General features: G+C 42.3%; 1 protein-coding gene across 1 annotated transcript in view; it reads left to right on the forward strand.

The window, feature by feature from the left end:
• Positions 1–2655: 2655 nt before the first annotated feature.
• Positions 2656–13971, forward strand: part of DARS1 (aspartyl-tRNA synthetase 1) — a 56678-nt gene continuing 45362 nt past the window's right edge. The window contains exons 1-3 of the mRNA XM_067549516.1: positions 2656–2868; positions 4505–4562; positions 5738–5830. Coding sequence (XP_067405617.1) covers positions 2803–2868; positions 4505–4562; positions 5738–5830 — 217 coding nt within the window. The 5' untranslated portion in view covers positions 2656–2802. The remainder of the gene's footprint in view (positions 2869–4504; positions 4563–5737; positions 5831–13971) is intronic.

Genomic DNA, 13971 nt, shown 5'->3' on the forward strand with positions numbered 1-13971 from the left:
GATTTGTGGTTAATTATATGCCTGAGACATAAATTATTTAGCACTAACACATGGTCTGTCATGTCTTGTTACTTAAGTGTAATAGGCCTTTCATCCATGTATACTCAAGAGGACCATCTGATTGGCTGCTGGTGATGTTATCCCCATTTGGTAATCCGCAGTGAATCCACAGGGAATAGCCAGCCCATTCTAGGCAGAGCTCCCAGTGTCTTTTCTACTGGTCTGTGCCTAGTAACAGGTTTTTCCTACTCATCACTCTTGGGTTCACTGCAGGTAGTGCCCCCAATTAAATGGTTTTCAATAAAAGTGCCTCAAAAAGTGGCAACCATTTTCCATAACAGAAGGTACAGCAGATGAGCTATTGTTTACCTTTAAACAATGCCTCTTGTACTCTTCAGCAAGCTTGTCCTAAATTTTGTGACAGTGGGCCTGGATCCTGTGGCGCTCTGGTGCAACTGCTTGGAAATCCTAAAGCAGCTTTAAATACACATAAAATTGAGTTTTGTATTTAATCAAATATAAAAAATTAATACAATTAGTACAATTGTCATTGTATTTTAATTTTTATGTTCTTTTTTATTTTCAGTGTGTTGCAGAATTTTGTACTGAAAATGCATTTCTGTATTGTAGGGCATGTGGAAGATGAGATTTTTGGCAGCTGGGCAGAAGAAAGTTGGGGATCATGGCACCTGGGAGGTGTGAGATGTGGTTTGGACTATGGGAAAAGCACATTAGAAGTGGATGTTTCTTATAAATGGATCAGCAATGAAAGTTAATGCTGCTTTTTAAACTCCCACCTTTATAATTCAGAGTTACTATTCTGTTTAAAAGAACAGTTCACTTAGAGTAGGTCAAAGCTGAGAAGTCACAGGGGATCTATGCAATAGAATCCAGTAGGGGTTCTCAAAAATGTTTTTTGCTGAGACCCCTTTGAAAATATTTCAGGCTGTGACGAAACACCCAAAAAAGTGATGGACCCCCCCCCCCATGCCATTGCCACCCTTATTGGCATGCATGGGGGCTGACAACTCACAAACACCACCCCCATTAACCTCATGACCCCCTGAAGGGTCATGACCCCCAATTTGAGAACCCCTGACTTAGAGCTATTGCTTCAAGCTTTTTACACTCAGGCAAACATCACTGCATCACTTTGTACTCTAGTTTGCATTTGTCAGGTTCTGTCACAAAAAAGAGTTTAAATAAAAGTGCAGATTCTGCAGCAAATTCAGTGGTAGTGAAATTTCAGAGAGCAATGAGCCTTTTCAATACAGCAGCAAAGACACCTTTCATCTAGTGTTGAGGTGCAGGATTTGTATTTGCTGTCATTAAGTGCAACTGTAGGAACTGGGAAAGAGAAATCTGACACTTCTTGAAAGCCTAAAATTTTGGTGCTCATATTACTGTTAAAACATAATATAACTATCACTATGCTCTCTAGTTATCTTTGCTGGAGTGGTATCACAGAAATGCTCAGACCGGTTTTTAGATAAAACAAGCTGGGCGAGGTGGTATTTTTTATTGGACAACTTCTGTTGGAGAGACACAACATTTCAAGCTTACACAGAGATCTTCTTTAGGTCCTAGAATGTGTTAACTATTTATGATAAACAATCTATTCCACCTTGTATTTAGCTGTGACATGGAGTACCTTTCCCCAAAGCGAAGAGCTCTGTGTAGTTCAAAAGCTAGTCTCTTTCACCAACAGAAATTGGTGCAGTAAAAGATATGACCTCACCTCACCCACTTTGTGTAATACCCTGGGACCAACACAGCTACAGTAACACCACATACTAACCACATTTCCTCTCTTTTTGCTAAAGCCGTCACCTTCCAGTTGCATGCAGCAATTCAGGGGCAAGAAAGGATTCTGTGTCACGTATGAGAGTCTGTGCCTGCTACAGTTCACAACCACGCAGACTCCTGCTGGGAGCGAAGCTGCACCAGAGCCAGTACAGAATAGTACACACCGGGGCAGGCAGCGAGGAACACCAGTCAATGCTGCGAGAGCTTTGTGAGGCCACATGTAGACACTCAAGCGCCAGTTTAATCTGGACTCGTGTGTTAACCCTCTCCCTCAGTCTTGGGGTGGGGGGAGGGAAAGCATCCAGAGCGGGAAACAGCGGCGCAGAACCTCCACTGCTGGCACCAGCTGGGCTCTGGCTGGCACCTGCAGGCTGCAGCAGGCGGAAGCACCTGGCCTTGCCTGGCGCGCGCTATCCCCCAGGTACCGGCCTGCCCGGCCCTCGCTAACGGTACCGAAGCGATGGCTGGGGCAGGGGGGGCTGGGCGCCCCGAGCCAGGCCGCCCGCGGGGAGCACAATCACTGGCAGTGGGGTGGGGGAGGGGCCTGCAGCGGTAGAGCTAGTGGATACGGGGGGGGGGGGGAGGGGAAGACTAGGCCCCAGTCGCCCAGAGAGCGAGCGGGGGCCGCAGGGGCGGGGCGGAGCCGAGCCGGCCGGAGTGAGAAGAAGAAGTAGGACGAGTCGGACGTGAGGAGGCGGGGCCGCTATGAGAACAGGCACCTAAGACGAGAGGAGCCCGCAAGTTCTGTCTGCAATTCTCGCGAGAGGGCCCGAGCCCCTCGGCAGGCGGATGTTCTCGCGTTGCCGGGAGCCGCTCTCGCGAGCGTTGTGCCTGGAGGCGAAGTGCGGCCACGGCCACGCGCGGTTAGAGCTGACTGAGTCGTGTGCGCGCGCGCGCGATCAGAGCTGGGCTAAGGGGCAGCGGGGCTCGCCACGTCCTGTACGGGAGCCGCCAAGGGACAGTCACAGAACCTGCTGCACTGCAAGAGCCGGCCAGATGCCCAGCGCCGCCCGCAAGACCCAGGAGCGCGACCGAGCTAGCATGGAGCCGTCGCCAGCCGATGTGGGTCCGAGGGCTGGAAGGGAGAAAGCACCCGGGGGCTGGGCCGCACGTCCAAGGAGGGGTGCTTGGGGCTGCCGTGAGGGACGGCATCCCGGGGGAGGGCTTTGGGGACTGCTGGCTGGCGAGGAGGCCCAGGGCTGTGCCCACCCTGGGGGAGGGGAAGGGAGGCTGGTGTCCCTACGGCAGGTGGGGGGAGGGGCAGTGCGTATAGTCCAGGAGATGGCTCCGTGCTCGCGTCCCACTCCCCGGCCTGGGTTCCCAGAGGAACTATTTCCGTCCCCAGCAGCTGGCCTGTCACAGGGGCTCTTCCCTACCGCAGGGGGTGGCTGCCTCTCTGTCTGCAGGTCTCTGTGTTTACACGGCCACCCTCCGTGTAGTAGCTGAGCTCCTGCCCCACAACAAATTAGGCTTTTTATTCTCTCTGTCATTGGTGTGCGTACCACCGGCGACCCCAGATCATAGAATCATAGAGTTGGAAGGGACCTCAGGAGGTCATCTAGTCCAACCCCCTGCTCAAAGCAGGACTAACCTCAGTTATATCATCCCAACCAGGGCTTTGTCAAGCTGCAGCTTAAAAACCTCTAAAGATGGAGATTCCACCACCTCCCTAGGTAACCCTTTCCAGTGCTTCACCACATCCTAGTGAAAAACTTTTTCCTAATGTCCAACCTAGACCTCCCACCCTGCAACTTGAGACAGTGGCTCCTTGTTCTGTCATCTGCCACCACCGAGAACAGCCTAGCCCCATCCTCCCTGGAACCCCCTTTCAGGTAGTTAAAGGCTGCTATCAAATCCCCCCTCATTCTTCTCTTCTGTAGACTGAACAAGCCTAGTTCCTTCAGCCTCTCTTCATAAGTCTTGTGCTCCAGCCCCCTACAATGACAAACGCTCCAGTTATTCCCATGGAGCAGTCATGTACCCAATCAACGCCTCTGTCACTCTACACCAAAATATGAGTTACGGCAGGATCACCAGTTCCCGGTGGCCTGGGAGGCCTTAGTGTCTTACACTTTGAGATCACAGGTCAAAGCTAAGAAGTCGAAAATCAAAGTCTTTCTGCGTATAAAGAAAATGTTATCTTAGTAATGGCACACGGCACAAGCATCAATTTACACATGCCCAGAGAGCAGACTTGTTGAATTTTAAAATGTGAAAAATGAACCCTTCATAATTAATTCTGGGCATAGAGGGCTTCACTAAAAATAATTCAGAATCTGGTGAGTCGCTATTATCTGGAAGTAAATATATACAACTCCCCAAATAGGCTAATAGAATAAGAAAAATGCCAATTCTGTTCACTTGTCAGTCACATGCCTGAGTAAATGGATGAGCTTTACTTTGTTCCCTGGAATCTGCGAATATGGGTTCCGTGGGACTAAGAGGGAAAATGGATTTCAGGATCCCTCCACTGTGAATGCACTGTTCCTATGTATTTAATCTAGTAGCTGTTGTCAGTGGTAAATCAGCTTGTCTTGACTATCATAATAACATCTGGGGAAGCTTTTGGGGAGTAATGTTATAATTATTTTAGATTACTCTCTTGTACTGACGTGGACAAGTTGATTAATTATTTTTTCATGCTTTTATATAAATTTCTTAGACAAAATAATTTTTGTTTGTTCCCCCTTCCTCTTAGGATTATGCTAAGGAAAGGTATGGAATGTCACCAATGATACAATCACAAGAGAAACCAGGTCAGTTACAAAAAGAAAACAAACTTCTAAGAAAGTTTATACTATGTTGGTTACTTGTGATGCCAGTTTTGAATTAAAACACCATTTTTCTATCTTCTATGTCACTGCTTGTCTCCCTATCTTTGCCCATTTATCCTACATCACAGATGTAAAAAATAAATCCTTTTAATTGTTACTGCAGGACTATTGCTTTGAAATGTTTACATGCTCTGAAACCGTATGCATTGATCTGCAAAGACAGATGATGAAATATTGGACAGTAAAATATGGATGTCACTTAGGTCTAATCTACACTTAAAATTAGGCTCAGTGGTTTGAAAAAAATCCAACCCCAAGTATTAAAGCTGTGCTGACATAACCCTTGGTGTAGACCCAGCTGAGTTGATGGGAAGAATGCTTCTGTTGACCTACCTACTGTTACTTAGGGACATGGTGTTCCTTCAGCAATGGAAAAACCCCTTCCGTTACTATAGGCTGCATCTGCGCTACAGGATTATGCTGGCATAGCTACAGCACCGTAGCCATGCTTCTATAGTCCCTATAGTGTAGACATGGCCTAATTGGTTAAAATGTTAATTTTTTAATAGGGAAAGTTCCACAGATCCTCACAATGCCTCTTCAGCTTGTTTGTAGCACTGGAAGTAGAGACACACTTTTCAGACACTGAAGCAACCTAAACATCTCTCGAAGAACTTTCCATTTTTGTCTTTGAACCACACTGCAGGGATGACCCTTTCTTGGGATTAAAATAAAATTGCCATGTACAATGTTACCATTCTAAAACTGATTTAATGAAGTTTAAATTAGCTCAGCAGGTCCTAGGACATGGAACAGCATTTGTTCCGTTGGTTTGGAGTACACTGCTTCTATTCTCTAAATTCAGTTAGGCCTTGTCCCCAGTGATTATTACAAGTCAAACTATAAGCTAGCCTGAACCAATTTAAAGCTAGTTGATCAAAACAATTCATGGCCTATGGGATTGGGATGTTTTTAGCAATGTCCAAGTTACGTCTCTAGGTCATGACTCCCTTCTGCAGTAAAGCCCTCCTTGGACGTGCTAAAAACTAAAAGTGTTTACAGTAACTGCTGTAAAGAAGTGTAGTGTTTAGAGTGCAATGACAAACAATATTTCTGTTAAGCTAAACATACCAAAATAACGGTTTCATTTGATACAGATCGAGTTTTGGTTCGCATAAAAGACTTGACAGTAGAGAAAGCTGATGAAGTGGCTTGGGTTCGTGGCAGGATTCATACAAGCAGAGCTAAAGGTGAGTTGCATCCAAATTTTCTCTTTTTTTATTACAATAAACTGAGTATTTTATATTTTCCTTACTCTGTGTCCTTCACCAGAGAGAAGAAACACTATGACTCTACTACTTGTGTCTCTTACAACAAAAAACCAGTTTACTTCCAGAATTTCACTATCCTTTTTCAAAACAATTAGCATTTATTTCACCATTACATTTTAATTATTGTAAAAACCAATACAATTTAGAATATGGCAGCATACTATCTTGCTATCTAATACTATGGCAGCATACTATCTTGCTGCCAGTGTGATAATTTGAGTCAGTAGCAGTCTCTCCCTCTCTCTGTAGAATCCTTGGGAGAAGAGAGACTCTGAGGTTGTTCTTCATTAAACAGAAATCTGTATTGAAATAATACATTTTGCTCTATGTAGCTTTGCTTTTACCTCCTAAGTTTAAATTACTGGCAAAAGGTGTCCAAGAGTTTTAAAAAAGACGTAATCTTAGTTGTTCTATTTTAGTTGAACTTTAGAGATTTGTTATAAAGCATACTTTAAGGCTAGATAAACATTCAGATTTCTAAGTAAAATTGAAACGCATTCCAAATCATTGGACAGACCAAAATCACTCTATGCAAGTTGAATAATCAACGTATGGCTTAGTTTTGTTGCATCTTGTCTTCTAAAGAAAACAAAACAAAAAATTTCAAAACATTTTAGTTTCAGATTACCAAAATCTGGACACTTTAACTTCAAATTAAAAGAAAAAAATTAATCTTTCTCAATTGAGACAAAAGGAAAGTCCTCTGTAGGTCCTGAATACTATGGGCTGTCGCACAAGGCTGACAGCCATTTTTCTTCACTGAAACCTGAAGTTCTCCCTCGAGATCAGTTTGCAATGTGCAAACTGAAATAGGCTTTGGCCTTTCAAGTGACATCAGACACTGACAACTGTTGTGTTGATTTCAGCTCTTTTTGTCTATTCTGTTTAGAATTGATAGTCCTCCCCAGACTTGGGAGAAAAGAACATAAAGAAAATGGTCTTCAGAAATTACACATGATAGTGATCTGAGAACAGGAAAAAATCAGAAGGCAAAGAGGGGAGAATAGTTCAGTCCAAGAAATTCCCTGAGAAACCAAGTTAGTTAATCTGTCTGTGGAGATTAAAAAACAAAAGAAGAGAGAGAGCTTATTCTAGTTCTTTTATTTTCCAATAGAAAATCCCTCTTGCTTTGACAGTGTTTGCGCTACCCTCAGATCAGAAAATGACCTTCTTAAGACAATTAGATTCTATATAATTTTAAAAGTTTTAATTTGTTCTCTTAAAAAAGTTAAATTTAGGGAGATCTGTCTGAGTTCTGTAGTTGGCTCTGCGTGAGACTTCTTATGTGTTAAGTTATTTAGCCTCTCAACATGTGGTTTTTCACATATATGACATTGGGATACTGTCTATCTCAAAAAAGTGTATTGAGGCTAATCTCATTATTTGTACACCACTTTGAGCAGACAGAAGACATTAATTAGATATGTAAGTTGTTATTTCTGTATTAAATTTTTATCCACAGAATGGATACAGCATAGGCCAGTGGTTCCCAACCTGTGGCCTGCGGGGGCTTTCAAAGTGGCGCACCACTCCCCTCCCATTGGCTGCAGAAGGGAGCCCGCTACGTAAGGGCCCTGCTGGAGCGCGTTGCTGCGGGGCTAAAAGACTAAAAAGACTAAAAGCACTCTCCTCCCTCTGGCTGTAGCAGCGAGTACAGCAAAGCGCTTTGCCTGGGTCCCTAGGCACTGGGGTCCCTGCTGGAGCCAGAGGGAGGGGAGCATTGATCTCCCATCCCCCTGGCTGTAGAAGGGAGTCATGGCCTAGAGATCCAGGTGGAGTGCACAGGACTACAGGACCTGTACGGTTTCCCTGCTGCAGCCAGGGGGATTGGAGATCAGTGAGGAGGGGGGCAGCCTCCTCGCTGTACTCCTTCTGTCTGGCTGCAGTGGGGGGATGAGGGGAGGGCTACTGGCGGAGACTAGTGGCCCTTCAGAGTTGTAACAATGATATCTGTGGCCCTCGAGCCAAAAAGTTTGGGAACCACTGGCATAGGCATTACTTTGCAAATGGGTCGGTAAATTCAGATTGCTGATAGAATTTACAAACATTAAGACCTAAAACTACTGAGAGCTGCTTTCATCATCATTATTTATTATTATCTGAGACATTTGAAACAGAATTTAAAAATAGCTAATTTAAATTGGAAACACAAAGGGAGTTTTGTGGGGCTGGTGAAGGAGAATGCAAATACAGAGTTCTGTAATACGAAATAAACCAGTCGAACTCTACTCGTGTGTTACAGTCTTTGTATTAACAGTGGTTCAAGGCTTTCTTTAATGTATGCATGGTGGTGGTACTTTGGTCAAGATTGCATATCTAACTCCTTAGTTATGTGTAGAGTTGGTTTGTTCTTTCCCTCCCTTCATCTTTTATCTCAGGCAAGATCATTTTTGGCTAGATGAAAAGAGAATGCTTCTTGGCAGGGCTCTCACAAGCTGAAGGACAAATAGCAGGAATTGCCAATAGGGTTTTTTCCAGGAAGTGCTCTCAGTATTGGTGCTTTATCTTCTCTTCCTCTCCCTCCTTGATCTGAAATAGTAACAATTTGTTGAGTTTCAGGGTGTGCTGCAAGGCTCGTTCATTTACCTGGGCTTTTGGAAGTCGCAAGGTTATTATCATGGTATTGCCATCCTTCTGCTCTGGTGCTGGTGGCAGCACTGCCTTCAGAACTGGGTGCTCAGCCAGCAGCCACCACTCTCCAACCACCTAGCTCTGAATCCCAGTGCTTTCCTTTTCCCTTAGTCTCATCTAAAAAGGCATCTAATCTTGAACTAGATATGATCATGGCTCCTCTTTGATATTTTGTTTCACATGGTTTAGTCCTCTGGGAAAAAGTTCAGATTGGTCCTGCTTTTTTTTAACTGTGCTGTTTTAACCATTCCGCAGCAGTGAAATTTGTTTGATCACTTACTTATGATTTGTGTGATTAGAAATAGTTGATATACTCCACAAAAAGTCCTCTTTTCTCATAAAAACAAGCCAGCATTGCTCATGGCAAAAATGTTCGAGTCTTTTTGTAATGCAGCCTTCCATCAATTTGTCGCAAACAACTTTTCACTTTTGGTTTTAGTAAAATTGCTAAATTGTTGTTTCTGACTTGTGCAATTCAGTGTCCTATTTAGTTTACCGTCCTCTACTCATATATTTACTAGTATGATTAATATGTATCTATTTTTAACTGTATATTTCTTAAACTCTAAATCCAACATTGCTCAATATCTAATGTATTTGATCAGATTTCCTTGTTTGTAACTTCTGTAGTGGTGTTTAATGTTATTTTTTTTTTTTTTTTTTTTATTTAAACTAAAAATTAACACTTACCAAACTGATATTTGGTGGATGTCAGATAGGGCTAATTTATCTGTGGAAGATTCTTTTAAAAAATATATATACACATATGTATATATCACTGAAAAGAAGTAGATTTGTCTTTATACTGTTAGTTTGTGGGGCCATATTTAGTCAACAAAAACACAATACATTTACCTCTGCAGTGCTCTGTTTAACTGTAAAGCTTGAAGATTTTTATTTACATCAGTCTCTTAATGCTGTTTGTGTTACGCATGTTTAAGCCCATCCTTACATACCTATTTGTCTCCTTTGCTTTTGCGTTGCATCCCTGAGGTATGGAAATTTTTTGTGATCTGTTTTCTGAAAATCTCAAGTCAATTAATTGAGTAGAACTTCTGAAATCAAGATAATAGAGTAAAAAGCCTTCAAAGTTCACTAACTTTTAAGTACTATTTGGTTCTTGGTTTTGTTTTTATATTGGCATTGACTGCTTTGTTTCTTTCAAACAAAATGTGTATCAGATGCTCTCTCTCTATTGAGACTTGTCTAAATTGTCTGCAGCTGCATGTTAGAGTTGCAAGCTACATTATTGCAAATTAAATCTGCAGTTCTGATTCTGAAATCCTTTAATGCATAATTTGAACTGAGAATATTTATATCTGCAACACAAATCATTATATTAAAATTATGACATTATTCTTATAATTAATCATTAGATATGACCAAAATCTCATAAAAAGTGGCAGGAAAGCTACTGATCGCTAATAAAACTGAGCACTCCCTAACATTGTTCCTTGGGGAACTGTGTTAGAACAGGTGTATTCGGCTGTGATAGTAGCCCATACTGCCCCCAACAGGCAGATCATACCCATACTTGACCCAGATAAGTTGAACTTCAGGAATTCGCTGTTTCCTCCAGTGTGGAAAGAAAGATTGAAATGGAACTAGCATAGAGAGCCCAAGTGTTCTCCACTTGTGAGTGGAACATGGGTTGTGAAAGGGAGTCGAGTGTCACTTTTGCCTGAATGATAGGACTTTTCATGAAAGATCAAGAAGGCTAACATCTGTTGATGTAGAAGATGTTTGGAAACATATCCAGGAATCATCAGGAATTCCATAAATCCTTATGCCTCCCCATTTTTTGTGGCCAGAAAAAAAGAATGAGGATGTACAGGTGTGCATAGTTTAAAATGCTTTGAATAGATATACAATCCCTGATCAGTATCCTACCCCAATAGTAGTGATGCCTTACACTGCCTAACAGGAAGCTATTGGTTTTCTGTTTTGGATCTGAGAAGTGGGTACTATCAAATACCCATAGGACCATCTGATATAGCAAAGACAGCCTTTGTCTGTCCACTTGGATTCTATGAATGTCTGAGAATGCCTCAGGGAATATCAGGGTCCCCAGCCAGGTTGCAGAGATTAATGGAGTGGATGGTTGGTGACATGAAGTTTCTGGAAGTCCTGGTGACTTGATAGTGTTCGGTCACACTTTGGAAGAGCATGAAGAACACTTGTGGAAAGTGTTGGATCGCCTGCAGGAACAAGGGTTGAAACTATCTCTAGACAAATGCTAGTTCTGTCAGGAAAAAGTAAAGTATAGAGAGCATATCGTCTCTCAAGAGAGAGTTGCTGCAGATCCAGACAAGCTGGAATCCCTGATGACATGGCCAAGGCCCAAAATCTTGAAAGAATCTTGAGGTTCTGACATTATTTTAGACAATTTCTAGAGGGATTTTCTGCTTTTGTCAAGCCTTAAAGGAAAAGATCAGGCTTTGCATCCAGGTGCCAACTACTAGTCAAAGAACTCTTTGGAGACTGGTAGACTCCAAATTGCAAGAATGCAGTTTGGATGTTAATAGATGCACAGATACATTCTTCGGTTAAAAAAAGTATTTGCTACATGTTGATGCTAGTGTGAAAGGACTTGGAAGAGTCCTCTACCAAGAATATCCATATGGATAGAGACCAGTTGCCTGTGCTAGTAGGAGTCTGGCATTGTCAGAGAATAACTATCCAATTCACAAACTAGAGTTCTTAGCATCAAAGTGGGCTGTGACTGAGAAATTCCATAGTTGTCTCTGTGGAGTGAAATTCACAGTCCATACTGATAACAATCCCTTAATTTATATTCTGAAAAGTTGTCCTGTTTGGATGCCACAGAGTATAGGTGGGATAGCAACATTGGCCACCTGTGATTTCCAGGATATGTGAACTTGGATGCTGATGCATTATCCTGAAGGGCACCTGGGCAGAGGTTGCCAGGCCAGGAATGGATTGACATCCCAGATCCTGGAGTGAGAACTTTGTGTAAAATGGTTGGGACATGGCCTACTGATACAGTTAGTGAACTAGATTAGGGTCATCAACATGTTTGGAGCGCCTCCTGATACTATATCTGAAGTATATACAAATGCCACCCATCTAGATTGTACTTTATTACCCAGATTACATAAGGAAGATATCCACTCTGTCCAGCTTAGACTGATCCTGGCTGCCAAAAAATTGCGGAGACCTGCTAGCACAGAATGCACATCCAGAGACTGGTTAACGTCGAAAGGAAGCCTGGTATGTTGAGAGAATAGGGACTTGATTCATCACCACTATCATCAGCTGGTGTTGCCAGGAGATATCAGGGACCTAGTGCTGTACTCTTTGCATGATGAAAGAAGTCATTTTGGGATAGATCAGATACTTGAGATGGTCAGAAGAAGGTTCTGTTGGCCCAGATTAGTGAGGGATATAGAGGAATATTTTAAGAATTGTGCCAGATGTTTAGCTCAGAAGACTTTACACAGACCATCTGCCCAGGTAACATCCAAAGCAAGGAACCCATGGATCTTGTGTGTATTGACTTTCTGTCCTAAGAACCTAACAACAAAGAGAACACTAACATATTACTGGTAACAGATCATTTCATTCTATATGTGCAAGCATTCCCCACAAAAAATCAGTGTGCTATTCCTGAGTCAAGATACCATGAGACAAGCACTTTGTGCACTATGGTTGGCCTGCCAGAAATCACTCTGATCAGAAGTGTGACTTTGAAAGTAGTCTTATTAAAGATGTACTACAAATAATTGGGGTGAAGAAATCCCAGACCTCTTTGTATCACCCACAAGGAGATCAGAACATTTCAATAGGACACTTTTGAACGTGGTTGGAACATTCAGCCCAATACAAAAGCACAAATAACGCCAACACATTTTACAGCTAATACACGCTTATAATTGTACCACCAAGCTTGTTACAGGGTAAAGGAGAGATGGGGAAGACAGCAATGTGCTCACCGTGCCAAGGAGTTTGCCTGAGGAGTTGCCTATTTTTCCCTGAAATGGGTTTGCCGAACTACTCTGGGAGAGAGCAGCTGGACTTAGAAACACCAAGGAGATCCCTTACATTGTGGGGACATTTTCCACTGTGAGCAATGCCTTTTGTGGCTCCAAAAGGGTTGGCCCCAGAAGGGTTAGCCCCTTGGGCGAATTGGCACCCTCATCACTTTCCTGCACTCAAGCACCTTCAGGCCTGCAACAACTCATAAGGGTATGTTGGTTCCTCCACATTATGGAGCCCACTAGTGTGAAATAAACTGGTTCCATGAATCTAGGGAAATCCATCCTGTGGGATAGTGTTACTTGCGGGTTGTGTGCTGTTAACTTGTTACTGATGTACTCACTCCAAATTAATCTTCCCCTTCCCTTTATGTGCTTCCTCTATCTCCCCTTCTAAATAAAGTGTACCTTGATTGTTGGTTCATCCATTACAGAAGTATCAGGCTAGTCATAGAGATAAGTACCAGGTCAGGGATAGTTGAAACCACATATGGTAGGGATCCTGACTACCATAAACAGTTAGGTGAAGGCACCACGAGTTAGCAGCTAAGAAACCAGGCAGTTGACACTCACTGCAGCTAAAGCAGAGGAAACCAGTTAGGCGTTCCTGTTGATGACTAGTTACCTAAGGGGTACAACAACCCATAAAACCCCCTTACATATAGACAATATAAGTTGGTTTTGGTGTTCTGCAACGTAGGTAACCAACAACTGTACAATGACCATTTTTAGAGAAGCATCTGGCTTTTAGCAGACACGCATTCACCAATTTAATGGAAATATTGCTGTATCAGTATGAGTCAGAGCTGAGTATTAAAAGGGTGTTGATGCATCTTGTCAAGTGATGTTAACAATGGAATGTATGTTAACACTTTTTGTGTCTGAACAAAATGCAATTAAAATCACAAACTTCGCTGCAAATTAAATTAAGTAATACATTTTCTTTAGACATGTGAAAAGAAATGTCAGGATGTTGTAATTGTCAATTAAATAGGTTTGAGTGCGTTTAACGTTACTGAGTGAGACACATTTCAGAAATCAACAAATTGCATTGTGGTACTCTCTGCAAACTACTATTTTTGTCTTACTATCTGTTCTCTAAACACCAGATAAATAAATTGATCTCGTAGGAATTTCCCTCTGGTTGTTAACTGTTTGGTTCTTGTACTCTCTCAGAATCAATATTCTTTCTTGTTTAGTGTGTGTGTGTATAAATATATATATAATATAAAATGTTTTGGAATGGACACTGATGTTTAGTTCCTGTAATGTAAAATCAAGACTTCTTTGCTCTGTGATTTTCAGAGCAAGTCTGTAGTGATCTAGAAGCCTTTCTTTTAATTTTTTTTTTTTTTTTTAATTTTGGCAGTGACATTTAGGATGGGGAGAGAAAAAGGCTGTATGACTTATTCTAAAGTGATACAGACTAGAGAA

The sequence above is a fragment of the Emydura macquarii genome, unplaced genomic scaffold, assembly GCF_026122565.2.
Source record: "Emydura macquarii macquarii isolate MOO-44397 ecotype Brisbane River unplaced genomic scaffold, CSIRO-AGI_Emac_v2 contig_1253, whole genome shotgun sequence".
Classification (NCBI taxonomy): domain Eukaryota; kingdom Metazoa; phylum Chordata; order Testudines; family Chelidae; genus Emydura; species Emydura macquarii.